Raw genomic sequence first — 27,297 nt, 5'->3', positions numbered from 1 at the left:
GGCGGGCGGGCGGGGGCTCTGCCGGCGCGGCTCCCGCCTGCCGGCCCGGGGCCAGCCGCGCTCCCCGGATCCGCCGAGGCGGCGAGGCGGGCGCATCCCGCGGCGCCGGGCGCTGCCTCCCCGCCGCCTCCCCTCGGGGGACCCCGCCCAGCAGCCGGGAGCCCGCCGCGCGGGGGGCAGCCGGCGGGGCAGAGCGGCGGCGCTGCCCGGCGGAGCACCATGCTGGAGTCCATCTGTGTCACCGGTGAGGAGCGGGAGAGGGGGCGGCGCGGTTCCCGCCGCGCCCGGGGCAGCCGGCGGGCCGCCAGCGCTTCCCGCCGAGCGAGGGAGCATCGCCCGGGCGGCGCCGCGGGTGTCGGTGGGGTGTCCCCTGGGGACGGGGGAAGGGCTCCACACCTGCCTGGCTCCAGGAGCAGGAGCCCTCCGGTGAATGGGGAGGGAGCGTGTCACCTGCGGGCCCTGCCCCGCGACACGGGGGAGTGCGGAGGTGACACCCGCTCCGCTGGAGCGAGGGACAGACCATGCAAGGAAGAATGCCAGTAAAACTACTGCTGATTATATCTGGTGTCTTACTCGTTTTGGCTCTACCCCTTGCTGTGTTCTCAGAGGAGTTAACAAAACCCTATAGTATGTGTGTATACAGACCTCTATTATGACCAGCTAACGATAATATAGACTGGTACTTGGTGCTACACAAAACTGTCTTCTTGTGCTGTGTACAATACAGTTGCTGCTTGAAAACAGATGTCTTCCTTGTTAAAATTTGACATCCTTTCTTGTGTCATTACTTCAGCTGGCTCAAGCCAATGTTACTTTGCCACGGGGAAATCTATCTACAAGAAATCTGCTGGAGGTGTCTTAGTGTGCCCTCATTCAATACCCTTGCAATCATAACTAAGATCTCTTACTACTAGAGAAAGCTACTCTTTCTCTGCATAATTGATATGCTGTTCCATCTGTGCATGGATATGACTAGAGTGTTACTTCTGATAATGGGAACAGAAATAAAGTTAATGGGATTGATCAGAGCAATGCTGGAGATGAGCAATAGCCACTGCAATCTTAAAGGATGAGATTTTGTGAAAAATAGTTATTTTGAGTCCATATCTCTCCGTCAAATATTCCTGACTGCACCTGTGTTGCAGTAGAAGCCAGAGACCTGCTTGGATGAGAGTTTCATCCTGTGCAGGTCTGCCTGTAAATCAGTGTTCTGTGATTGTATCCTGAGTTTATTACATCAGTAGGAGTTTGTTGCTTGATTTCATTAGAGCCAAGTCTTCACTTTCATTGATTATTACTGTGCCCATGTAATTTAATTTGAAGGGCCCGAATTTGGAGTCAGTTACATAATACTGTATTTCAGTATAGACGTAAACGTGCAGGAAACTGCTTGGAAGTCAGTCCATACCTTTCCTTTTTCTTTTCTTTTCTTTTTTTTTTTTTTTTTTTGGGTAGAAAGAGTACTTCTCAAATAGCATTGTCATTTTAAAGAAGAAAATCCAAACTGCCAATCATCCCTAAAAATGCAGAGTTATTTATGAACACTGGCAGCTAATGAATCAGATATACAAGTTGGCTGATAGCTGAAACCTGTCCTTGGTTTTGAAGCTCAGAATTAAAAGCTGGATGACAGATAACACCTTTACAGGAGAAAAGTAAATAGGTGGATATTTTTTGGGGGGGAAAAAAGAGTCTTAGATTAAATGTAAAAGTTCCCAGTATCATACAGGTTCTAATTAATAACTAAGATGCTTGTGAAAATAGAAAGTAACTCAATGTCAGTGTTTTTACAGAAACTCATTGCCTAATTCTTCTGTTAAACCATATTCATTCATTGACAGAGCTTCCAGTGTGTTCTAGTTCAAGTTGCCTGACAGCTTCTGTTCAAAACCAGAGTGTTTTTAAACTTTAAAGGGGTTTCCAGTGGCAAGGAAACAGAATATAGGATTGTGGTCAGATTCGGTTATGCCACAAATACAAGCCTGTAGTTTTTGAGAGGCAGTGGAACATTACAGGTTCATATACAACACTTTATGTTGCCTGCTTTTTTTCAGAATATTCTTTCTATAGCCCTCTGCACAGACAAACCATACAGTCTGGAGCCCATAAACTACAGGGGCTTGTGAATCTATTTAAATTTTCTGAATATTGGAGATAAACATTTCTTTGTAATGTAATTGTACCTTTGCACAGTGTGACAAAGGAAGGATCTTACTTGTCACATCTGTGTAGTTCCTTCTCATCTCACAGTTTCAAACTTAACTATTGCTTGTAGACAGATCGCATACATTGTTTGCATTCCTATAAATTTGAAAATTCAAGTCAGCCTTGAAAGGATTTCTGATTTTGAGCAAAAAGAAACTCAGCCATATTCTAACATAGTAATGGTAATCTTAAAAACAAAAGTAGTGGCTCAGACCATTACATCCCCAGGATAGGAGGAAGTGCTCCACGAACATGTTTGCTAAGCACCTTAGTCACACGTGCAGTTTGGACAGGATTTGTTCACTGTGCATATATAACCTGAGTGGCAGCTGCTTGAAAACTGCAGGAGCTCTCTGCTATTTTAGAGCAAGGCTGGCCAGACAGAGATATCCGTGCCCACAAATACCTGTCATTAACCTCATTCCACCTATGGAACAGGTATTTAAGAAGCTGCTTGGATAGTAGCTGCCCTGTAGTCTAGAGGAAGGTATTATTTATATAACACACTCCAAAGTCTAGAAAAATGCTTACATTGGGATTTTACCACGCATATTATTGACTTATTAGCTCAATCCATCAGTTTCTAAAGGACAAAAAACCAATAATATGACCTGGCTCCTAAATATAACATAAAATGTAACATTTTTTTCTAACAAATAACCTCTGACAAGATTAGACAGTGTCTGCAGTGGTACAAGGTTCCAGGCTAATGACTGAGGTGCAGTCATTTATACATGGGAAGTGTTTTGTTAGTGCAGAATCGTCATTAAATTTGTGGTTCCCACATATTCTCTGTTAGCACTCATGGACTCCATCCCTTTTCCAGTACTGCTGTGACACTGGAATGGCTACCCGTGTATAAATGGAAGTTACAGATAAAACTCCTCTTTCTGCAAAATCAAGCCTGTGGTACTTTGAGTTGTTCTGTGACACTTAGTACACTTGTGTCTGCAGGATGGACTAAGTCCAGTACTGCCAGGTCCAGCTGATGTCTTGACAATGATGGGATTTTGGCTAGGGCACAACCTGCTCTCTTGTGAGATTCTTTAGACTCACAGGGGTGGTTGCCTTTGGCTGGCTGCCCTGCTAGCCCAGCTTATGGGTCAGCAGATGCTGAACACCATCGCGCCCAAGAGTGGTAGAGCTCTACTCTGGCCCAAGACAGACCAAGTTGCCATTAACAGGAGGGTTTTCTGTTCTTTGGTACCCTAATTATGACAAAACGGGGACAGGCAGCCCTTCTGTCCCCTTCTTGCTTATACCTTGCCATCACCTCACGCTCCAAATGTGGCGGATTGTTGCATGTAATATTTCACCTGTGCCTCTAAGACCATGTTTTTGTTAGTGTTGTTGCAGAAAGGAACAAGATAGAAATAAATGGAAGTAAACATGATGGAGGGAATCTTTTAGGAAGAGACCGTATTAGTTTTGTTGTGGGTTTTGGGGTTTTTTTGATTGCTGAAGGGCTTGTGGCTTTGTGACTGTTGAGTGTTTGGAAGTGAAAACAATGAAAAGAATCCTGGTACATAAATCACAGGAGGGAAGTTCTCAAAGGTAATGAGCCCTGGGCATATGTTCTTTGACAGTTTTCTACCGCAAAAACAGAAATAAGTCAAGTCAGGAAATTCAGATTTGTACTTCTCAGAACACATGTAGCACATGTGGATGAGATACAAAAGATAAAACCTGTGGGATCTGTAGCATGATATCTGTATTCGGGTATGCAGGATAGCGTTACACCATAGCATGGTGGTTTTCCATTTGCCTTTTTCATATCTTTTAGAAGTAATCTGTCCAATGGTATCCAGAATTTAAAAGCTGGGAATCACTGCTAAGCAATCCATGCAATTAATCTGGGTTGATAATCCATTCCAACTGGCTACTTTATAGTAGCACAGTATCTCAGTACTTTTTGAAATCCTGAAGCAGGTTTTCAGGAGGCAGGCTGTGCAATGAATTTGTTTTATATTCAGAATACTACACCTCTTTTTCAATCATCAGGCATTGGTAATCATTGGAAACTCGTGGATGTGGTAAGACAAGTTTCCTAGAAGACAGTATATTCTTAATTTGGTTGATGCTGTCTGATTTACAGATGTGAGTTTAAAATATGTTATAGTTTAAACAAATGTACTAGAGAAAGAATTTTAAACTTGGTGCTTTGCAACATGATTTTGACATAGTCTTAAATTTATTTTCTCCTTTATTTGGTAATGATGTTCAGGAGACCGATACAAAATTTTAGAATAGCAGTTAAATGACTTCTGTGAAAACTACTTTGTTATCCATTATAATATTTCAAATGTACTAAATTACCTGTTGATTCTAGGTTTCCAGCACAAATAGGCATGGAACAGTATCCTTTAGTCAGAAGAAAATTAAGGACAGCCACACTTAGTTTGGCAGCTGAAAAATCACTTTGCTACGAGGTTGCGCTTATAAAGTAACTACAGATTGGGAAGAACTATTTTTGATATCAGCCATGTGCATGTGAAACCTGCCAGTGCATGTTCAGCACTCAGCCACCATTTGTGACACTTCCAGGAGAATTCTGACTTATAGCATTCAGTAATTGCCTACATATAAAAGCATTTATTACTGGCCAGCTGTACCTCTTAGCTCTAACAGCTTGCTGTCATGAGTTTTTGGTATTAGATTGACACAAGCACTGGGGGAGGGAGGGAATGGGTGGTTTAAGGTCATTTTGAGTTGTTCCCTTGAATTAAATGTCTGGTTTTTTTTCTTTTCTATTTATCACTTCTTAGATACTTGTGTGATACTACTTCTAATTGTTCCGTTATAGCAGCAGTTTAAGGCTTCTGTATTCTTTGTGGCTTTTAAAAGCTGCTTAGTAGAGAAGGTGAAGCATTAATGCCTCTAGTATCATGTTATTTGTCTATATTTTAAGAAGTAGCTGTGTAATTTCCAACTCCAGTTTTGTCTACCTAAGCAAAGTCATGTGCTCAGAAATTTGATATGTGTTCAGACATTCTGGAAACCTTAGTTTTCACTTACCCTTCTTAAAAGTAAGGGTTCTCATACAGTAGTAGTTGATACAGGTCAGAAGTCAGTCTCAAAGACCAGAAATATGAGGGTGGTCATCCCATTCTGTTGTCCAAAAAACCACATCTCTCTTATATATTTAGTTTGATGTTGTTCTCCTTGTGATGGGGAACTGTAGTTTCTCACCATAACATTTCATGGGAGAGCAGGATAAGCCATGTAGGCAGGTTGTCACAAATGTGATGAGAATGATCTGACAGAATTTGAACAGGAATGCCAAGGAGCACGCTCCTGTGCCAAGCATAGAAAGAGGATTCACAGACTTATGATGGAAGAAAACTGAGTTTGCATAGGGATACACATGCTTTAGTGAAGGGGAATAATCTAATGCTGCTCTTCTAACCTCTCTTCTTTCCAGTGGAGAAAACACCCTGGCTGCAGATCATTCATCACATGTTCATGCAAATAGTACCTCTGGTCTTTTTGGTTTTTAGGACAGGATGTTCAGGACAATTGAGGAACACAGGTTGATGTGGAACTGACAGAGGTCCAACAGCATGAAATACGTTGTCATGGTGCTTATGTTGGGAGCAAAACTGACATTTACTGTGAAAATAAATCCAAAATTAAGCCACTGTTGATTTTTTTTGCCTTGGAGGCATTTAATGATCTCTTGCTGCTGTTACATTCAGAGTATAATTACTGTATGTAAAGTAATTACAGTTCAGCTACATATAACTGGGATGAAGCTCAAATCCCTTTTGCAGGCTTTAATCACGCCACAGCCATATCTCCTGTTGGTAAATCATTTTATTTTAGGTACAGAAGTAGGAAACATTTATCTGTGGCACAATTTATTTGAACATGTAGTTTCAGCTCACCTAATGTTCTAGGAGGAACTGGTTGTCAAGGGGAGGGAATGCTTAGAACCAGTGAAGCGAGGTCACTTCACTCTAACAAGCCAGCACAAATGTTAAATTCAGTTTTAATCCTCAATGACTTTTCCGTGCAGCTGCTCTGCACCGGGGACCAGTCTTCCCTAAAGGCTATGCCAAGGGTCAGAGCAAGAAAGGATGGTTCACTCTAATTAAAGAAACTTTATTTGCTTCTTGCACTTAGTTTGACTTAATAATGTTTCTTTTCGAGTGTTTTTTTTAAGCCAGCTGTTGTTCTAGAACAACTTTGATTAGATGAAATACACACTGTTGTCTTAAGGCTATTCAGAAGTGTAACTAGTTGATCTCTCTTGTCTCTCCAAATATAGCTTATTGTCTGTATTAAGACTGAAACTGTATTAACACATGAAACTGAAGTCTTTTAAACATATATTACTACCCATATACTGTTGAAAATTGTTTACAGTGGCTGGCTTTTCCAATGTTCTCACCCTTTTCTGAGAGTAAATTCTGTGAATCAGATTTTGCAGATGAGATCACACCAGACTGCTTGTATCGCAGCACAGATCCCTGTGGGACTTCACTGTAAACACTGCTCACATGCTCCTATGCAGTTTCCTATCTTTTAAGTTAGTCTTTATCCTTACAGAAAGCCTTCCTTGCATGATAAAGATCAATCAGCTCAAAACTATACATTTGTTAACGTTGCAGTAAATGTTGTTGAAGTCCTGCAGAATCCTTTTTTTAGCAACTAAGTTCTTACCTGCTAGTAGTGTAGTTGTGCATGGACATGCAGGCATAAAATACTTGTTTAGCTGGACCTGACAAGTCCCAGTCTAATTGTTCAAAAGTAATATACACACTCAGTCCTCCCTATGCCCAGAAGTCAAGATTAATGCGATGTGACTGCAGTTAAGACATTTGCGTTTCCTTTATGTTGCAGTTTTGAGTTCTTAAGATTAGTATCACTTTGTGAAAATGAAGTTTGTCCTCATTATTTTCCTTTTTTTCCCCCCTAAATTCAGAAAAACTTCACTGGCCTAAGACGGAGCTTTCTAGGAAATCAGTCCTGAGTCTGGAAGTATATAAGCTGAACATTAATAATGAAAACAGCCTCCAGCATCCGCATTCTGGGATCCTTAAGGACATTTTCACAACAGGAACCAGTAGCTACAACGTCCTTCTGCAGAGCAAGGAGGAGAAAAAACACCACGCTCAGAAGCAGTCGTCCTCCCACCACAAGAAACACAGGAAAGCCGCCGCCAAGCGCTCCTCCAGCCCGCGGGGCAGCGAGCACCGGCGGGGGAAGGCGCCGCTGTCCGCGCCGGGCGGGCGGCGCTGCGGGCCCCGGCAGCCGCCGCTGCTCGGCGCTGGCCCCGCCGCCGCTCCGGGCAGCGCCCCGGCCCCGCCGCCCCGGCCCCGGAGCAGGGCTAAAAAGCATTCCAGTCTCGCCAAGCCAAAGCAGTGCCCGTCCTCGAGGAGCCGTGGGCAGGAAGGCGACGCCGCCGGCCAGAAGCTCTGCTTGCTGACTGCCATCAAGCCGTCCAACGTGGAGAAAGAGAAGGTTAAGTTTTTCAACTCAGATTTCACGTACAATCCTCAGTTTGAGTATGAAAACCCTGCTCTGCCAAATGTGTTGGCTAAGCACAGCCATGCGTCTGACAGATTCCTTAAGCAGGTAGAGTTGCGTTTATTCCCCTCCATTTCCAGTGATTATTTCTTGCTACGCCTACGTGGTATTTGGCTTTGTTTGCAGCAAGTAATTTCTCCTTATTCTTCCCTGCTGTTTGAAAAATGCATCAAAGGTGAGAATGCACTAGTAGAACTGAAATAAAATCTTTTTAATAAAAAAAAAATGAAACCCTTCTAAAATTTACAGGATTTAAGGGGATAAAGGCGCAGCTCCTTCTAAATGGGTTTACATGAAACGTAATTTAAAGCAAGAAAGTTTTGTAGGCAATAAAGCAGGATCCAGTAGAGGAAAAATACAGGCAGAGGAATAAGGCAGCATAGAAATCTTGCCAATCCTCTTGGTGACACAGGGATTGGGAGGAGATAGCAATTATTTGTGTTCATAGTTATTGGATAAGCATATGTTGATGTTCTTTGTTTTAATCAACTTTGAAAGGGTATTTGGATATACATTAGACTCAGTCATGCAGCAGCCAAATTCCATTCCAGAGAGAGGTAAATTTTAAGAAGAAAATATTGGTTTTTCATAACTTGCAACCACACTGGTAACAGCTACAGACATTCCCATTCTGTGTAACTGCCTTGGCTTCCTACCTGAGTTACAAAAAACCTAAACAAAAAAAGCCCTGCTTTCAACTTTGACCCAAGTGACAAAACCCAGTGCTTATCTACAGATAAGTAGCAGTAGCAGAAGCAGTATTCTTCCTACTTTTGCTATTTTTAAATGGTTTGCAAGATTTTCTTTTTGTTTTTAAATGGTTTAGATCTTATTTAGGTCGGACAAGCTTTTCTAAACAGACACTTTTACGTATTCAAGTGATACTTAATTGGGGAAGACATCCTGCCGTTCCATGAGTTTCACTTCTTTGTGACATGAATATTTCACTTAATAAAATTCCTGGTGGTAAAGATACAATCCCTAGTCTCCTTTCAATTAACGTAAGAACTGATCCCTGACTTGTGAACAGACTGATTTTTTTTTTTTTTCTTTTTCTAAATCCAAGAATGTTCAAAAGGGTTGTTACCCATTACATCATTGTATTGATAGTCTCCATTTTCACATTGGAAATATCTGTATATTTTAACAACTCCGTTTCTGGGTTTTCATTAAAAATTTATTTTCTTTATGAGAAAAGGGAACAGCTGTTCTATTCTTAAAATCTTCTTCTGTACTTCCAAACAACTAACTAAATTGTAATGACACCAAATAAAACTGCTCCTTGACTGGAGCTTTTTTATAGGTTTTCCTTTGATTTTTTTAGTAATATTAGCAACGTAGATGACAGCAAATCAACAACTACTGATTTGAGAAACCGAATTTAATACAAATTATCCCTTTTAGCACGGGCTACCAGAGCTTTCAAAGTCCTTTTATGTATGCATGATGATTTTCTGGAGCAAACCTGTCTTTGGTTTACCCTTCTTTTAACAAAAACCCATAAGTGTAAATACTGAATATTTTAATAACAAATGATTCCTCAATATTTTTCTGATTTGTAACTCTACCTTTTTCCCTGTCCATAAAAAGTATGGGAAAATAAAGGCCCTGTAACAACTTTATAAAAGGCAGTAAAGGATTTAATTTTCAAGGAAGTGTATTTCTGACAATTAACAAGGAATATGTAAACTGTTTCACAAGACTTAGTTTGAGTCAGTAGAAAAGCATGTATTCAAAGTTCAGCTCCTAAAAATACCAAACAAAAACACCTTGCACTTAAAAATGCTCAAACCAGCAGCTTTAACACAGCTCCAAGCCCAGCAGGTGTCACTCTCTCTCTTTTATCTACAACTAGCTTTAGAAATTTTCATCTCCACGCAAATTTGAATTTAATTTCATGCAAATTTACTATCCAGAAAAAGCAGCATTAATCAAAAATTTTAATCAGGAAGTATTGTAGGAGCACTTGCTTTTCCGCATTGCTATTTTTTTTTTCCCATGCAGATTTTACTTGTCAGAAGAAACACGTAGGTATCTTACAGCAAGTTCAGAAAGGATGACTTCATTTGCAAAAAAATACAGTATCAAGAGCTGGGTCTGCAGTAAAAATGCAACTGTGTGTAGTGATCCTTTTTGCTACAAGGAGGTTCAGTTCAGTTTTGTTGGGGTTTTTTTTTGGAAGCATATTTGGCTTCTGTTTATTGCTCCACTTATTTTAGAAAGCCTTGGTAACTGTGAACAGTTATTCCTGTTTTTTTCTACAAAAGGTGGTCATGGCAACTTACACTTGCTTGCTCTTTTATGAGTAAAAAGCTGTAAACCCAGCTCTTACTGACTGAACCCACCATGTTCATAGGAGGCTTGTAGGATACTTTAATGAAATGAGCTCAAAACCTGACAGTTCAGAATTTTAGAGAATTATTCAGTCATATCAAAAGTCTTTTTACCCACAGCTGTGCATAGCCTGCTAGGACATTAAAACAGATTGTGTTTTCTTATTGCTCTTTCTGCATTTGTGCATGTCTATGAAATTGGTTAATATAGCATTACTGAAATATGTCTGGAAGACAAATCACACTCTGCTCCATTTATTTACTTTTTTAAAGGCAAAGAGCACTGAAGGTTTGCAAACCATTAACCCAGCAATGCTGCAGTGGGGAACACACAGGCTTGTGACCACCCACTTTACCCCATGCCTCTGCTTAAATCAGAGCTCTTAAACCTTGGGCACAGCCCAACACTTCTATTGATTGACTTTTCACAGACACAGAGAAAACATTTTTGAGTTATTAATACATTTGAAAAATGCTAATTTTAGTGTCTTCCTTCTCATACTGTGTTCTGTTTGTTTTTCTCTTCATATCTAGGTTATGATATCTTCTTCATAATAAGGTTTTTTCATGAGTCACACAATATATTGTCTTCAGGGAAGTAAACAGGAGAATAGAAAATAGCATGCAGATTTGCACTCTTCACAAGGATTAACATATCTGATATTACAGAAGTTCATTTTCTTACCACTGTGTTTCAAGGTCACTGCAGCAGCTCTGTGCTCTGAAAGTTTTCTGGCTCAAACTACTTATCCCTCATTGTGAAGTTTCTTAGCACTCAAAGTGTTTGTTATTTTTGTGCAGATGCTAGCGGTGGCAATATTTGCTTAGAAATAGTTGTTACCAGAGTTTGCAGAGCAGATGAACTTAACAGTTGCAATTTGCTGAACTAAAATCAGCAAGTTGCAATTTCAGGTACCCTGTTTCTTTGAATTGTACAAGGCAACAAGAATTCTATTTCCATATACATTAAAAAAAGAACAACAAAAAACCCCCAACCATTTTTTCAAATGAGTGATCCTCGCATGAAAGAGTTACACATCCTCTTCCCTCGTACTCATAAGAGTATAGCAGTTTTGAATTCATAAATAAACCAGTTACACCACATTGCAAGTGTTTGTGTGACACCTTTTAAGGCAATAATAAAAGTAGCCTACAATTAGCAAATTTATCAGATGTTGGGGAAAAAAAATTAGGTGGAGCTGGAAGGCTAAACAACATGGCATTCAACACTGAGTAATCTTTTGCTATGTCCAAGTGATGTCACAGCTTAGGCATGTGGAAGGTTCAAGGACATGACACTATCTGTATAGAGCACTTAATTGTAAAACACTTCATTCTGCACTAGTAACAAATTCCCTTGCTAGCTAGGATTTATAGATAAGGTGTGCTAATACATAACACAAAGCATGCCAGGCCATCCAAGTGGCACAGGTTCTCAGGGTCTGACACAAACATCTCTCTTCCCCTAAAAGGGACTAATAGATCACTTCTGGTGATACCACAGTAGGAAGATATCTATTACTTCAGAGCACAGTCTCATACAAAAACCCTGTGAGTATTAACTTCAAATTCTTTGCAAAGTAATTTAAAAGTTTTTAATTAAAAATATTTCTACCAGCTCCAAATTACTTAAATGTAGCCGTTATATCACTAAGAGCAAGCATGCAGAAAAAAAGCCCCTATAAACACTAAATAAAACCCCAAATACTACAGTCTGAGTGGACTAGAAATGTATACTTCCTCCCTCCATTCCTCTTGACCCAAACAGCCACCATTTTATGGCTGTTGATTAGACTAACCAGCTCAGCCTGGTGCTAGGTGTTACCTAATGATGCACCTTGGAAGCTTTTTCCCCCCTAGCTGATAAGTTATGCTGGAAGAAGAGCAGTGGTGTGTGTCTACCTTGTCTGTCTTACGGATCTCAGCAGAGACTGCAACCACTTTGTAGCAGAGCTGCTTCTGAGTGTTGGTTGAGCTGACTCAAGTAGGGGGCTCCTAGACCCCTGAGACCCCCCTAGACTCCTAGATCACTGTGACCCTTCTCTGACTTGGCTGGCCTCACACAACTCATAAGAAGTCTTATCAGTACATATTTCTCCAACAACTCTCAGCCGCTGAGCTGAGTTGCTGGACGTGGGTGACTTGAGATTCAGAGACCTACTTGGCTGTAAATAATTGGTTTTAAAAAGCCAACACCACCATAACCTAATCCAGTCAATTAAACAGCCTTGCCTTGCTCTTGTTTGTGCTTCTGTGTCATTGCTTTCTTGAGCATCAGTAGAGTTTGCTGTGCAAGGGGCTTGTCTTATGATTGCTCCTTCTTTTGGCACTCTTTGGTAGTGATCAGAGGGATAAGCAGACATTTTAGGTAATATTGAAAAGAACAGGAATTATTACTCCTAACCAGTAACCCGGTACAGCCACATAGTTCTTCTTTTCTTCCATTTTTCACTTGTTGCTGAAGAGTTTACAGTTTGGCCTTAGGAACTGCAGCAGTACCAGTGTTCTGCTGGCCTGGAGGCTGGAAAATAAGCTCACAGTTGGATGCTGCACTAGGCAGCAGCTGGCATGCTGGTCTGGATTTTCCCCCTTCCCAGCAAGTTGTTGCAACAGCTGACTGAGTCATCTCACCTTGAAGGCAGGTGCAGAACCTCAAATTAAGGGCTTGGTGTTGTAGTCAGTGCCTGGAAACCAAACATTTCCCAAACATTTTCCCTTCTGGAACCACCCCCAACAGGAGTGGTTGTGGCAAGAAATGTCCAAACCAGGAACATCACTGGGGATGGGACTCATCCCAGTGCCAGGGCCATCTGCCACTCCCTAAGGATTTGTGTGCAATGTGTCTGTGTGTGATGGCTCTCCCTGTTGTTTCAGTGCTTCCAGAGCCATGCCTGCCCACTTGGAAAGAATTTTCAGGACTTTTTTTCTGTTTTACTTGAAACAGAGTCAAGTGAGAAGGTGATAAGGGTGAGCACCCTTCTCAGTAATTTCTGAGTACCTGTTCAGCAATGAGGAAGCTTGAGCTTAACAACTTTCTCAGTATGCAAGAGCTCAAACTTGCAACACCTATCTGGATGTAGATGGAATGCCAGGATGTGGGTTACCTGGTGTGGCACATAAAAAAGTTTCCCCTTGAAGCTGTGAACTCTGTCAGGTTGAGGTAGGACAGGTTGGAGTGGGTCTGTGTTTCTTGAGAAGGACCTGTGTCTGAAAACCTGCTGTTTGTATTGTGTTGTTGATTCAAGTGTCCTCCCACAGCATTTAGGAAAGTCCTCAACAGCCCAGGAAGGTGCCTGCAGGCAGGCAGGCAGGAAGAGCTAGAACTTGGATCTTCTGACTCCCAAAATCAGGCTACCTTCTGTAGCCTGGAGGTCTCATCTCCAGGGAGTTTGTTGTTACAGACAGCCAGGCAGGAGGTTTGATGTGTTCAGTGCTCCTTTTCTCACTGTTCATTGTGATGAGGTGGTTTTAGAAAATGCCTACACTCCAGCTGAGGTTGGAGAGTCCTCTGAGATTTCATTTCAAATGAATTTAGGCATCCTAGAATTTAAGTGGGTACTTAGTGTTTACTCTTATAGATTTAATTAAAATTTAATATCAAGAAGTTGTGGAGACAAATTTCATGCTGGAAGATTGATTGACAGATGACTTCTTCCAGAGTGAACAAATAAAGTTAATTAATTGTTCATAGAAAGCCAATATACCAAACAACTAGTAGGTGACATAAATATCTTAAGGATCCTGGCAAAGGAGACTGAAGAACTGTTATCATGAATTGTTCAGGCTGCTGGCTGAGAATTAACTTCCTGGGAAAAGGGTGGGAATATTTAAGTCATTTTTTTAACTAAGCATTTTTTGTAAGACAGGGCTCAGAATGCACAGACACTAAAAAATTTATAAAACAGATATTGTTTTTAGAAGTTAAAATTCATAGGTAATTTTAAAAAAGGAAAAAAATGATTTGGAAAAGTATACAAGACAAAGGAATACTGAACATTAGGTGCAGTATTTCTTTGGCATTCAGGTAAGTGACATTTCCTTCATCAAAGAGCTGTTGGACTTTAAGGATATGTCTAGCTGTCATTTATGGGTTTCAGTAGCAATTGCTCAAGGTTGGTTAGTTTCAACCTTAACAATATTAGAGAAGGATTGTTGGTAGCTGTGAGAGAAAATAAATTAATCCAGTTTTTGTGGAAAATCAATCTGCCAATGTCAGAATTACATAGCTGGAGACAAACGTGTTCATGAAGGGATATAAGTGTATAATGTAAAAAGAGATTCAGTCTGCAAGATTTTCACCTTTTATTGTTAGTGGTATTTTCTTAGCAAGAGCATTAATTTTTTAAGGTAGTGCCAGGAGCTTCTGTTATCAAGTCTATGACAAAAAGCTATTCCCTGTAGCTGGACTGTTGGCTGGGAAAGAAGTTATTCCATGCCACATTTTCGTTTAAGTGTGTGTAATGGCGTGCTGAAAGCAGATAACTGGGGATGAGCATTTCACACCCCATCAATAAAATTTTCAATATGCATAGTTCAGATCATGGTTATGGGTATTGTGCTGAGCTTTGCTCAAGGGACTTCTAGCAGCAGTTCATAGGAGAATTGTTGATATTACTCTATTTGTCTCATAAAACAGGCCTTCTTTCTGGGGCGTTTTAAAGAAGTACTGTGGTTTAAATGAGAACTTTAAATGAAAGTCCTGTAAATAAAAGTACCCACTCTCTCTCCTTCTTTCTCACACAGACACCCCTGGTACAGGTGATTTTATTGCAAGGTGACATTTTTGGTGGAGGTATTATTGTTAAAATTATAGTTACACATCTGCTTAACCAGTGTTCCTAAATTAGAACATGCCAAGAAGTGAAGCAGATGACAGTAATAGTTGATCTTTTTCAAATTCTTTGGAAAAAACATAAAAAGAAACATGCTGTCAAACTGCAAATGTCCTGGAGACCTGTTACATCTGTTTTACAAGGCAGTTGTACAACATTGCCAAAATTAAAGACAAAATGGGTATTATTTCACTAGGCTGATAATCATCTAATCATCATGCTGATGTATGTGGGTCTAAGATGAGTTGATCAGAATCTTTTTTGAGTACTTTGGCATTAATGTACATCATAAGATGGCATAAATTCATTGCAGAGCATGTCAGCATGTATTAAACGAGTACAGCCTGTTAGTGACTGCCAGTGAGTTAAGAAAAGGAGGATTTTAAACTAAGAAAAAAAGAGAGATTGAGAAGGAGAGAAAGAATACAAGTGTCAGTCTGACATGGGGATCTTACTGCACTGATATTTGCTATGTTTTTTCATTTCATAGTCCATTAACATTATGAAGCGGACGTTGCAGAAATATGGAAGCTATGAAAAATTTGAACAGGCCACTGGAGGCAGCTTGCTGACCAAAAGTCGTATCTGGAATCACGTCAGGAAGTACATGGTGAAAGAAGGCTGTCTTGGGGAGGTAAGCCCTGCACTGGATCAGGAAAGAAACACTTGTGTAGACCTTAGACATTGGATGGACTCAAGAGACCATCTGGGAGGTCTTTCCTCCATAAGTACAAGAATATTCCTTACATCATACTTTTCTCATAGCTAGGCCCAGTCTGATGTCTGAACAATGGAAACGACACACATTCATTGTGAACGCTTCAGTCATCTCTCTGAGCCTGTTTCCTGGCTCATATATGCTTGTTCTGAAATTCTCTTCTTTTGGGAGTACCCAAGAACGACACCCTTCCTTCCCTCCTTTTTTCAGCTACTTGGAGACCGGCACATTTCCATTTATTCATCAGTTCTGCCATCTGTTCTCCTGTATCAAATTATTTACACCAAAGGAAAGAGTTAAGAAAAGGCCAAGAAAAATAAGCAGCAACCCAAGAGAGTGATTTATAAGAAGCAACACAAATGAAAGTGACATAAGTGAATAAAAATGTCTCAAAGAACTTGTTGAGTCGGTTTGAGTGCTGTTTTTTCCTGGCTTTAACCATCTAATTTTTAGAGCCCTCTGAAAAAAACCTTTTTTTCTACATTCAGAATTTTAGAAGACCAGTTTGATGAAGTTACATGAAATTGCTTGGAAAAGTCAGATGAAACTGAATGTATAAAAAAGGGATTAATCCAAATGAAATCAACAGATGACAGAGTCAAAGACTTGGATGAGATCACTGGCAGTGAGCAAGAGGAGTCTGGAATCATGAGGCAAAAATTAATTTCCCAGAAATTAGGTTTAATTGGTAAACATAATATTATTAGGAGAAACTGCTAAACTCATCACACATTTTTGTGAGAATATGATTTGACAGTAATTTACATGTGTTTCTAAGGGTGGGATTAATAACAGTTTAGAGCAAGCAGAAAAAATTTGTATGTTTTGTCTTTCCCTGTGCTTTTATCTCACTCTTCATTTTTGGCTTGGTTTGACTTCATGGCAGCTGGATCTTACATCTTCATTCAGCAGCCCATGTCCCTCTTAATGAAATGTGATGCAGTTCATTTTAAGGGCATCCCATTTAGGTAAAATGCAACACCACAGAAATGCTTCACTTTTCTGTGAAAAGAGGGTTAATACATCATGCTTAGGATAGTCTAAAATATGAAAATACTCTCTCCAGCTGAAGAGGTGTTAATAAAGCTAAGTGGCACCTGTCCTTTAAATCTAAATGCTTTGGGATTTACCTTTTTTTACTGCTTCTTAAATGCAAGTTTTATGGGACTGATGGTTTGCTGTTGAACTTGAAGCTGAGGGTGAGTTTTGAGTACACAGAACAGTTGTACAGTGATACAGGAACAGTGATAACCTTTGATCCCCGAGTCCTTTTTTTTGGATACTAAAAAAGTAATCTTTCTTTAAAATAGTCTCCCTTGTACTCTTCTGAGTGGTACTGTTTCATTAGGCTTTACATGAAGAGAGAAGGTTGCTTAGTCTTCAACAAAGAGTTTCACTTTTCCCTCTCAGTCACTTGCTTAAAAAGGTGTTTTAAAGTCAAATAATACAATATATCAATGTGCATTAGTTTCCTTCTCTGCCAGTTTTTGTTTTGATTGCCAGTTTTCCAAGAGAGAACAGGAAAGCAAGAGCTATTCTGCTGTGTAGAACAAAACAATGCCAGTATTTCAATATTTCAAGTCTGCAGCATGTAACAGGGGAAAATATATACAATACTTCCCCCTCTCATTCAAGTGACTTCAAAATTGCTGTCTGAAATGCATTCAGACAGCTATATCTAATATAGATACCTAGTCAATTTACGTGTTCTTATCTAGTATTTTTCAAGGTAACGTAGTATTTTCTAAGATAATTCAACACAGTTCAAAGTGTTCAAATTCAACATAGTTCAAATCTGGTATTTTCTCTAATTTGTTGTGCATGCAATTCCTCCCTGCCCTCTGAGTCTAGTCAGTCATACTAAATTTTCAGTCTCACGTTGGTCTATGTTCACCCTCACTCACCCCATAAAGTCTGAGCTTCTGTCAGTGGCACAGGTGAGCAGGATAAACTCATTCAGAAGGCTCTCTCGGGTGATTGCTGATCAGGAGACAGAGTTGCGGAGGGCAAGGGACCAAAGAGAAATGAAATAATGGAAGAGCCAGAGGAAAAAGCAGGATCAGGAGCGAGAAGAGAGCTCTTTCAGTTCTGCCTGAACTCTCTCCTCTTCAGATTGTGGTCCATCTCACGGAGGACCTGCTGTCCCGAGCCTCCATGACCGTGGTGAACGGCCGCCCCACTCTCACCATCAATGTCTCCACCGCGCGAGAGCACTGGCTGGAGGGGATGCTGAGACACGAAATTGGTATGAGCATCACATCCCTTCTGCAGCAAAGGGGAGTACTTGCATGCATTCTTACTTATGGCACAGTGGTGGGCCAGGCACTGGACAGGTACAGAAAGAGGGAGCATACCTATCCAAAGAACCTGTGCTGGAGATGTGCTAAAGGGAAGGAGAAACCTATTTGTTACTGCAGCATGCTGTAAAAGAATTCCTAGGGTTCATGGACATTAGCATTTTAGGTCAGATCCAGAGCAAGCTTTTGAAGTAAGCCTACCAGCCAGTCCCATTTACAGCACTGAGGTTCCCTTGCCAAAGGGATCTTGGAGCAGACAGAGTGATGCTTTCAGATGATGCTAGCCCAGAGGCTCTGCTCCAGGGCATACCTTCTCTGCTGTCACTGCTCAGGGGCATTTTGCTCATGAGAGCAATTATTTTTTAACTACTCTGGAGTTTATAAAAAAGGGGGAAATAAAAATAGTGTGACCATTCAACCTCTGCGCCAGCCGTGTCACTTCACAAACCTGCTTCTGTCACGCTGCACTGCTTGCTAATGTAGGCATGCTTTAGGTATGAAGAATTTACCCAGTGATCCCTAAACTGGTGTAAAATTGCTGTGATTTTGCATTCCACAGGATTGGCCCAGCCCCGTGGAAAATGTCTACAAATTTTTCAGTGCATCTGTTTCAACTGAGTACATAAAATAGTGATAAACTTGACTAGTGACTAAAGAGCAACTGAAGAATAAGCCTTGCAATTGCCTAGAACCACTGTTACTCACATTTTAGGGGACATAACATCTTCCAAGGCTGCAGTAGTGCTGTTTGATCACCTTCAGGAGGCAACATTTCTGCCCTTTTACTTTGATTTTCCTTCCTGCTGTTCCCTGCAATGCCTAGCCTATGCTAGATACGATTCAGCTTGTAAGACTTCCGAAAATTCCTTTTCACAGATTTAGAGAGTCAAGTCCTCCTAATAGTTGCATTCCTTAAGCATTTTCATTAATTTCACTTGCAGTCAGCAGGTGAATAGTTGTGTGGTATATACATCTCTGACAAAATTGTCTGTTGTAGACAAAGCTAAAGTCATTGCTTTTCTCAGTGCCCAGTCCCATCAGCTCAGAGTTCTGAAATGGGTATCTCCTTATATGTTTTATAACTTTTTGTTAATCACTGGATGCCACTGTTCTAAGTGCCAGATTCCTTTTATTTTTATGTTTTTTTCAGGAACTCATTACTTTCGGGGTTTCAACAACAACAGCCAGCCTTGGTGCAACCGTAATGGCCGTAGAAAACACGGATTGAAGCCAATCAACCCTACAGAAGAGGGGCTAGCGAGCATTCACAGCGTCCTGTTCCGCAAAGACCCTTTTCTTTGGAGAGCTGCCCTGCTCTACTACACGGTGTACCAGGCCAGCCAAATGTCCTTCAGTCAGCTTTTCCAGGATGTGGGGAAATTTGTCAAGGACCCCAACACTAGGTGGGATTACTGCGTACGGGCCAAGAGAGGGTGGACTGACACCTCACAACCAGGTGAGTTCCCTGTTTGTCTTCTCTTGTTTTGTACTTCAGGGGGGTTTTCAGAACATTCACAGAGCTCCTTAATCATGTCACACAGTAAAACCTTTGCAAAAGGGAGAAATCAGACTCCACACTTTCTGAAATGGGGTCTCAGGAATTCTGCTATGGAAAACAAGGCTGAAAATGCTCATGGGTGAAACCTTCAAGCTGAATCAGTAAAGGATTTTTTTTGGTGGAAGTGGAACATAAATGCAAAACTTTGAAAAAATTCATACTCACAGTTTGACCTGCTTTCTACAGATGTAATGTTGCCTGTGGCTATTCACAGGCCCTACCTTCTATGTTTGATTTCTTTTTCTGGCTGGTGGGTTTTGCCTTCTAGCTAGTTTTTGGAAAGGTGTTCAAAGTCAGGGATATAAATATCTGGTTTTTAAAAATAAAATTGTTCTGCTCATAATGGCTTCTGAGAACATGCCTTGACCAAACACTGATAGAGTGCAATGTATCTCCATTCCTTTCAGGCTGTTTCAATAAGGACCAGGTGTACTTGGATGGCATCCTCCGAATCCTGAGATACAGGGAGTCCATTGATTTCCATCTTCTGACAGCCCTTGGAAAGGTGATTGAGCTCATTATTCCCAAGGGTACAGTTTTATCATTTCAGCATGCCTGCCTGTAATGAACTATGAGTCATGGTGCTTTTACTTTCATCTAGAATTCTCTGCTCTGTACAGCACCTTCAATTACACTGTGCAAGTTGCAAGTATTTTGAGGTCCTAAAAATTTCTACCAGCTTGACCTCATTCTTCACTTATCAGATTAAGATTTTATGGTCATATTTTTTAGACTTTCCTTCCTTTATGAGATACTACCTGACTTGCAGTACAACAGACTGCCTTGGCCAAACAACACAGGTACTAAATAAGGCAGTGGTCCTAGCAGATAACAAAAGGAACCATTTGGCATTAATGCAGCCCCCTTCCACCACAAAGAGTATTTCATTTCAAAGTTCTCTCACTGATGGCAGCTGTTTTTAAAAAATGAGGGTTTTTCCCCCCAGAATAATGGTATTTCTATATTGACAGAATGTGAATGAATTTTAGGTCCACTCTAACTATCGTGGCTTGTTTGTTCTCAGCTCATCCTAAAAAGTGCAGAAATTTTGTCACAGTTCCTGAACCAAATCCTTGGGTTGCTAAGCTTTCATTAGGCAGGTTTCATACTCACATAAACAGGGAGTCAAATTGACTTGAGCTTGAATTTAGAGCTGGAAGAGCAACATTTCTGCCTCCTTAGCAATCAATGGGTAATAAAGAGAAGGGGCATATTATGGTAGAGCGTTTCGGTCTACATTTGAGTTTTCCCTTTACTGTCAGCATCATCCTTATTGATAAGAAAGAGCTATTTAGGTAACTGAACCAAGTTAGGAAGCTTTGAAAATAAAATCACACTGTCAAATAAGTCTGCAAGTTTCTCTCTGAAATTTCCTTGTGCTTTAAGCCTGCTTAACTCCACACAGCTTCTGCCTGCTAGACCACTGAACACACAGTTCCTTTACTGCTTTATGCCTGTCTCTTTTCAGGGAGTCTACAGGTTGTCAGGCCACTTGAAAAACACACTAAGTCATTCCTCATAAAATTACAGCTTCCTTTATGATCCATATTGCATGGCACCCACATTAAGGGTCTACAAGCAATTTGTTTCTAGCAGTATGATCATTTATAAGTGCTTGATTTTACAACTTCCAAAATCAAGGGATCTTAAAATATATTCTGAATGGTTTAGCTTCAGACATCTGCAGTCAAACTGCAAATTTGTGTACCAGGGCAATGTCTGTTCTCAGCATCACATATTAGTTGAGGTCTGCAGAGCTCTCTCAACATCATCTAGTCCAACTTCCATGCTTAAGCGGTGTCAGCTAGAGCAGTTTGCCCTGGACCATGTCCAGTAGGGCTTTGAATATCTGCACTGATGGTGACTCCACAACCCCTCTGGGAGGCTTGTGCCAGTGTTTTTCCACCCTCATTGTACAAAAGTGGTTTTTGTTCAGACAGAATTTTGCACATTTTAACTGGTGCCCACTGCCCCTTGCCCTGCCAGTGTGTGCTGGTGAGAAGAGCCCCATTCCCATGTTTATACACAATGATGATTCTTGTGAGCTTGCTTTTCTCCAGACTAAACAGTTCCAGTTCTCTCAGCCTTTCCTCACAGGAGGGATGCTCCAGTGCCTTAATCATCTTAGTGACCCTTCACTGGGTCCACTCCAATACATCTTCTTATGAAAGAGAGAAGCATAAAACTTGCACTGGGATCTAGCCTAGTGATTTATCACCACTTTAAATGGCGGATTTACTTGATTTTTTTAGGGTGGAATGGGAGGATCAGGTTGTTCCAAAGGGAGTATTAAACTTGGCTGGCACATTTTCCAGGTCCTGCCTTCCTGTTGCTTCTGACATTACTTACGGTGTAGAAGAGTGTGGTGTGGATACATGCAAACTGTTCAACATACCTAGAAGTGACTAAGGAAAACACTTGAAACCTGAGAAAAGGTGCTTCTTAAAAGGAGCTGTTTTAACACTTCACAGGAAAGAATCAAATACAGGAAGCACAGCAAAAAATTCAAGTGGTAATTGCATGCAAATAGTGCCAAATAGAAATAGAATGCAGATACTGGGTGAACTTGAGTATAGCATAACTACCAGAGTTTGAAAAGGTAAAAGCAGCAAAATATCACCTACTGTTGTGTCTCCCAAGAAACACATGAGCACATTATGAAGACCATAAGTAAGCCAGTTTTAGCCTCAGTCTTTTTTATCTAGTGCAATGACTAATAAAATGTGGTAAGGAAAACAACCGGTTTCCACCATAGGATGGGATTATGTTTTTTGATCTTCTCAGGATGTCAACTTTGGTAATTTTTTAACAATTGCAAGGACTGGGGAAATGCATCCCATTCAAACCATATCTCAGATTACAGATACATGTTTCTTGTTTGCAGCAGTAACAGAAACCTCTGAACATAAATATGAGGGGAGAAGGATCCTTTTTCTTTCTTTAGGCAGGAAAAGAGGTAGAATTTAATTGCATGTGGTGCTGTGTCTCCAGACTGAGAGATGGTATGGTTTTGTAGAGCTCCCCTTTTTCCACTTCTAAGTAAGTTAATTAGGTATAATGCCACGCAGTCTTCAAACAGTGATATCTTAGTGACTTGAATAAGCCTGGGCATGGATGTCTGTTTGTTTTCTTAATTGGGCGCATCTTGTCCTTGCAACTAAAGCACACTTGTGTACTCAGATGCAAATTGCTTCCCCTTGTGGGCTTTGTTCCCTTTATCATTGCTGAGATATGCACCTGTCTCTGTGGATCAGGTGTAGCAATCTGGATTGCACTGTCCTGTCTTTCCAGAAAGCCCCTCGCACACTGGTGAATCCTTCAGGTGCACTTTAATCGCTGCTGAGTAGAAACCATCACTTGCCAAGAGGGCAGGCTGCTTCCAGGGAAACCAGACCATACAAGGCTCAGCTCCTTAGGGAACATGGGGCAGAAAGGTTGGAAGGAGCAGGCTCCACTGAAGCCACCTGGCACAAAGCTTGTGTGAAGCACAGCAAGGCTGGTGGGCTTTGCCAGAACATATGCTGCTGTCTGCAGGGTGCCCAGAACACACAGCTTGGAGACAAAGCGACAGCCACAGAAATTCAGAAATTTCATCACACTGGACAGCTGCCCAAGGAGTCCTGCTCTGTGCATCCATGGCAGCTTGTGCCCAGCCAAAGCAATCATCCTTTCTGGACTGTCATTCACAGCATCTTGAGCTACTGTGATTAGAAGTCCTAGCTTTTAGAATCATAAGACTATGAAGATAGAAATATCCATTTTCCTTAGGGAAAAAAGCTACCAGATCCTGTAATACATGCAAAATGAGGGTTCAGCACCAATACCCAGAAGCTCTGATGCCATGAGGCAAACCCAGTCTGCACTCTGCTATTGAATGAGGAAACAAAAAACCCTAAAATTGGGATGCTTCAGTATTGTTCATGCTGTAGTTAGTTACTAGGGGTGCATTTTAATTTAGCTTTGCATAAACACATTTACCAGTGAAAATGAAGCAGCAGAGTTCAGGTCAGCTGGCACCATGCATTTGCAACTGTTTCCTGTGCCAAGCCTGTGCTGCCCTCCCTTTCTAGCTCCTTAGTCTTTTGCACAGTGTTCTTTCCATTGTCATGTAAATCTTTCTGCCTTGTTGAGAAGACATTCCAGGACTCACATGTGTTCCATCCTTTCCCTCTCTATTCCTGCAGCTGCTGTAGATGATTCTCATTCACATACATTCCTACAAGTCTGTTCACTGATTAAATCAAAAGCAGAATCAGGAATTATGAAGACATTTGCTAAATTTACACTTCTTTTGCATCTTCTACTGAAGCACACAGTTGCTCATGTTTTCAAATGCTTCTCCAAGGTTTTAAATTCTCCTGCTCTGTAATATTTTCTCATTTACAGGAGGGCATTTATAGCAGCAGCAGCAGAGAGGAAATGGGACTGTACTGCTAAATTGACCTGTGTCCTTCCTTACAGATCTCATATGAGGACGTGGATCGCCTGAAAGGATTGGCTGTCATTGAGAACATGAGGGTGCCACACTTTTTGCAAGACCACGCCCGGTACATGGAACACTTGAAAAAGATCATGGAAGTCAATGAGCTGACTGATGAGGAGCTCCAGGATCTCATAAATTAACAGTATTGACATCCATTCACTTACTTTGTGAGGATGTATAACTGGACTTCCCAGAGCTTGCAAAAAGGCACTTATGAGGAATGGGAGGGAAGAGTGGCCAAAATACGTGGAATTCAGAAAAAGCCCCTTTACGTCCTTTTGCATTGTGATTGTATACTGATTATTTTTTAAAGGGATTGTGCATTTTGTAAAATTTGGCTTAGAAATTCCTCTGCAGTGATCTGTCCAACCATCTACTCTGTTTTGTATGTTTGGTATAGTGCTCAGTGCTGTCTCTTGTAATATATTGCCTTTTCCCTCCCAGGTTTAGAGGTGGAGGAAAGGAGACAGAGGAGAAATTCCCCTTTAGTTCACTTTTGTTTGCCTTATCTTTGGTCATAGCTGTCACGGTTCATAGCAATAGAACTGCTGTAAATTATGCTGCATTGCTGTCTGCATACCTTTCCCATTTAGTCATCACTGCAATGAAAACAGAAAGTTTAAAAACAGTGCACAGAAGCAGGTCTTTGTGCCACAGGATCGAAGTCTGCAACATTACAAAATGTTTCAGGGCTTTTGTTTAGTGAGAGGATTGGCGTTTAAGAAAAGAAGGAAAAGGTAGGTAGTGATGTTTTAATGATTGTAAGCGGGTAGCAAAGCTTTCCCCTTCATTCCCTCAAAAAGTTACACTGTTCTACATGTTTATGTGTATAGTACATGTTTCAGGAAGCTGAATTCTGGGAAGGGCCTCCCTCCTTTGAAGACAAGCATAGCATGTCTAGGAAATTCAGCATGGCAGTGTTTTGGAAGGAGGATCGAGCAAAACTGTGATTTCATGACCTATGATTCTAAATAAATTCAGGAACACAGGGCCACCATCCAGCACTGCAGGCAACACTCACTTCTTCTTTGGATCACCTGAGCCTACAGAGGACCAGGTCACATTTTTGAGCAGTACCCCCACACTACAGCAAGCCTGAGCTTGCAGAGCTCATTTCAGAAACAAGATGTGACTGGGGGAAAGAAAATGACTCTCAAGTGCCCTATCCTGTGTTCCAACAGAAGTGCTGCACCACTCTGGAGCAACTTTACCTCTGTTTTAACTGCTGGTGCTATATCCAGGACCAAGGAAAGAAAGCTCCTTGCAGCAAAGAGCTTTCTCTAGTCACATGATGAATAACTTAGATGATGCAGGAGGACTTACTAGATAAGCTACATTTTCTGATTGTGGAGTATTATGGGATTGGTGAGGCAAAGTATTCTGACAAGAGGGTTTTGTTTTAGTAGACAGAATTTTACAAGGGCTCCTCTGAGCTCCTGGGAAGCAGCTGTGGTCAGAGACGCTGGGCAGAAACTAGTGGCAGCCTTGGACAGGGCTTCTGCCCTTTCTTATCCTGCTGCTCTTGCTCACTGGTAACAGGCCTGGCATGGGATAAAGTGAGTAGATGGAGCCAAGGTTTCCTCCACGCCACATTTGCATGGACCCGAGCCACAGTGTCCCTCCCCTCTTATCTGTTCTTCAATGTAACAAATGCAATAACTCTCTCACCTTGTATTGTACCAGGACATTACCAGACATTACCATCTCAAGTAAAATCTTGAGAACATATTTCCTGATCCATAGGAAAACTGTGAGGTGATGGTTGGCTAAGAGATCTGAAGGTTTATGAACAATCCCATAAAAGCAGCTGCCTTTCAGATACTATTGCAGATTGTTTGCAGTGGCTGGATGACTGCTGCAAAAAAGAAAATGCATTCATCAAGCATAAATTTACTAAATTTAGTTGTTTTCAAGGCAGGGACTGAGAACTGCTTGCAGCAGCCTTAATTTTGTGTTGTCACTATTGTTCAGGAGCTGAAAGCCATTCAGCCTCTGTAAGCTGTTTTCTCTCCTTTCCTCCTCCAGGCTGTCTAGTTTGATCACTGGTCACTTGGCCTGCCCAGCTTTGTTTTAGAGCTGTGCAGAACAGGCACAGAGCTGTTGCAGCAGCCTGACAGGAGTCACTTGCAGTCAGTCCCGCACGTGTGCTCCAGGTTTTGGCTCCTTTGCCAGAAACAGCAAGAAAGTCACACATGACTGAAGTCAAGCCAAGGATTACAGTCAAAAGCTGTCTTTGGAGTAAACTGGGCAGAGATCATTTGAGCTACACTGTGGAAAATTCTGGCTCACTTTGCTGACCCTGGGGTATGCAAAAGGGACAATCCTTTAAGAAAGGAACAATTCTGAACTGATTTTATGCTGACAGGAGAGACCCCTGCCTTTCTCCCATGACTTTTACATAAGCAAAGTGGTTTTCCTCCTCCCACAGTAGTAGCATCCTATAATCTAAGTGCACGTGAATAATGTGTCCTCAAAACCAGGAGGCTGTGCTAGTCACATTTTTGCCACAAAATGCCATGCCTGCAGGCCTGATTCTTTCACCACTCTGTAGCCCTAGACACTACTACAGGCCTTTTTGCTTTACTTGAAGACCTGCATCACCTTTTTTGCAAAGCAGTAGGTGCCATTAAACTTCCATTCTTCATTATCCTAGAAATAGATTTGCCTGGTGCAAACTTTGGAGTCTGGAAGTGGTCACTATCAATATGTAGCAATAGGTGAAGCTGTCAGCTTCTGTTTTTGGCATCATGTCATTCCTCCTTTGTAAAAGTGTCTCAAATTTTGAAGTGTAGCTTTTGTAAATTTTCCTGAAATTTTTTTTTCACTGTGAAGAGGCTGGTTACTGAGTTGTGATTCTGAAGTTCTGTGATGGAGTGTGTGGACAGCAGTGAGCTCATGTCACTGCACAGTTTCATGGTGTCGGTGCTGTGTTGGCAGCCTTTCCTGGCTGTCTGGCTTGGTTGCTTTGGTGTGTATCTATGTCTTGCTATGTTATTCCTATACAGAAACCTGGCTGACATTGGAAAAGCCTCCCCGTTTCACCAGACCAATTTTGAAAGGCATTTTATACAACTTTTACAAATAAAGACAAAATAATGACAGAGATGAGAGTACTGAAGTGTTACATCGTGTTGTGTCAGAGGGTTACTCTCTCCAATGGCCTCAGCTCTCCAGCAACTTGGACATCCTATGTTGTGTGTGGAAGAGGTGCCTTTCTGACTCTTTTTCAAAAGCATCACTTGGGGTGGAGTCACGAAGGGTCTATTGAAGTCTTACACTGGGTATGGCTCTCCCTGCTCAGTCAGAAGGCCTGGCTGCTCATGAGGAAATTATCCTCCTGTT

At 41.3% G+C, this 27,297-nt stretch overlaps 1 protein-coding gene across 2 annotated transcripts; it reads left to right on the top strand.

The window, feature by feature from the left end:
* On the top strand, positions 1 to 27,284 carry KIAA0895 (KIAA0895 ortholog). Of its 2 annotated transcripts, none has more exons than XM_038129189.1 (7): positions 1 to 244; positions 7,130 to 7,668; positions 15,390 to 15,533; positions 17,730 to 17,862; positions 19,065 to 19,370; positions 19,880 to 19,977; positions 23,934 to 27,284. In XM_038129189.1, the coding sequence occupies exons 1-7, from the start codon at positions 220 to 222 to the stop codon at positions 24,093 to 24,095; spliced, it is 1,407 nt and encodes a 468-aa protein (XP_037985117.1). In that variant the 5' UTR covers positions 1 to 219; the 3' UTR covers positions 24,096 to 27,284. The 2 variants fall into 2 exon arrangements, with proteins under 2 accessions (XP_037985117.1, XP_037985116.1); XM_038129188.1 differs by having other exon boundaries at positions 7,130 to 7,782; positions 23,934 to 27,282.
* The last annotated feature ends 13 nt before the right edge of the window (positions 27,285 to 27,297 follow it).

This window comes from Motacilla alba, chromosome 2, assembly GCF_015832195.1.
Source record: "Motacilla alba alba isolate MOTALB_02 chromosome 2, Motacilla_alba_V1.0_pri, whole genome shotgun sequence".
Lineage (NCBI taxonomy): Eukaryota > Metazoa > Chordata > Aves > Passeriformes > Motacillidae > Motacilla > Motacilla alba.
Note: the sequence above shows the minus strand (reverse complement) of the source record. Positions and strands in the feature narration are given on the sequence as shown.